This window comes from Austrofundulus limnaeus, unplaced genomic scaffold (assembly GCF_001266775.1).
Source record: "Austrofundulus limnaeus strain Quisiro unplaced genomic scaffold, Austrofundulus_limnaeus-1.0 Scaffold89, whole genome shotgun sequence".
Lineage (NCBI taxonomy): Eukaryota > Metazoa > Chordata > Actinopteri > Cyprinodontiformes > Rivulidae > Austrofundulus > Austrofundulus limnaeus.
Genome location: NW_013952491.1, coordinates 1,609,117 through 1,610,626, shown reverse-complemented (window position 1 = coordinate 1,610,626; position 1,510 = coordinate 1,609,117). Strand labels below are relative to the sequence as shown.

At 33.4% G+C, this 1,510-nt stretch overlaps 1 protein-coding gene across 1 annotated transcript in view; it reads right to left on the bottom strand.

Annotated features, from left to right (window-relative positions):
* The window catches only part of LOC106520171 (zinc finger protein OZF), a 3,295-nt gene extending 2,859 nt beyond the window's left edge, over positions 1–436 (bottom strand). The window contains exon 1 of the mRNA XM_014012137.1: positions 422–436. Coding sequence (XP_013867591.1) covers positions 422–436 — 15 coding nt within the window. The remainder of the gene's footprint in view (positions 1–421) is intronic.
* Between the last annotated feature and the right edge of the window lie 1,074 nt (positions 437–1,510).

Sequence of the window (1,510 nt, the reverse complement as noted above, 5' to 3'; positions counted from 1 at the left end):
ATACTAATATGATTGTATTTTGATATTTTACTACAAAATTGTCTTAATACTGCTCCATTGTTGTAATGTTATGCATTTTTGTGTCAATAATTGTATTGGCAATGTGGCCTCTTTCTGCACACATACAAACCAACCCCTGCCACCACCTTCTGCCACAGCTCCATTGGTCTAATGGTCTATGTCATGGACTTTCATGTGGGAGATCAGGGTTCAAAATCCACCTAATGCAACTTTAACAAAAAATCTCCAACTTCATATTGTCACACAATTACCTTAATTAAAATCGCCTGCTGACGTGACAGGCACAAGCTGGTATAGCAAACACATTTGAACTTGGTCAAAGTTCATTCTGCAAGTCCACTGCTGCAGGCAAAGCCATGCTGCAATGACATGCTACATGGCTATGCACACTTGTTTTTACATRGTAAAAACCCATGTCTAGTTATTATTATTATTATTATTACAACTACCAGTACTCTTCGTTTACATCTAAAGTATCAGATCAATAATATTTATTTACTGCTATCATTACTAAAACTTTTTTTAAGTTAAGTAACTATGGAATCAATCTTTTAACTGTTTGTCTAACCCCTTATTATATTTGGACTTCTAGCTCTTAGTGACAATAGCTAATTGCTAAATATCAAGAAACAAACTAGACGTGTTAAAAATAACTTATTATGGTGAAAGTTTAAGTCTACAGTCCAGATGTTAACACAGTTTAAATTAATGTGAATGAAATTTAGGATTTCGGTTGCTTTAAATAGTAACGGAGAAATACTAGACCGTCAAAAAGCGACAGGCTTTCATCATCGGTTTGTTAGCATGCTAAGCTACAAACAGACGAGCTCTGGTTAGGAAGCTAGCTGCCTGAAAACCGTAACTAGGTGGTATTTAACACCTCCACACGTTATAACAATATAAAAAGGTACAAACCTAGAATTTACAGCTGGTTGTTGTGGTAGATAACCGTGAAATCAGCCGCTGTTCGGCTGAAGACCTGCTACTCTTCGAGAAATCTTGTCTGTCTCAAATCGTTTCGTTTCCGGGTCACACACCGGAAGTACAAAAATAAAAGCACAAAACATTTTAATTTAAAAAATAATCTGGACGAAATCACGGCGTACATATTTTTATTTTTCACATAAACATTTCATTGAAGCGTTTCGCATTTTACAATAATATTTGTAATTTCAAATAGTGGATTATTTAAAAGTACTTAAAGAAATAAATCAGGGAAATGTAAAAAATAATAATAATAGAAGTCATCAGTGTTAATTTCAAGTTGTTTATTAAACAAGTAATTGAACATTATCAAGGCAAATTGTTTTCACTAATGCAATCTATAATAAAAATCTAGATTATAAACATTATAATGTTGCCAAAATAGTACAAAAGTATTTTATTCCGCTAATTAATTTACCTTACAATTTATTTACCTGATCATCCACCCATCTATCTGCTGATTAAACACACACACACACACACACACACACACACACACACACAC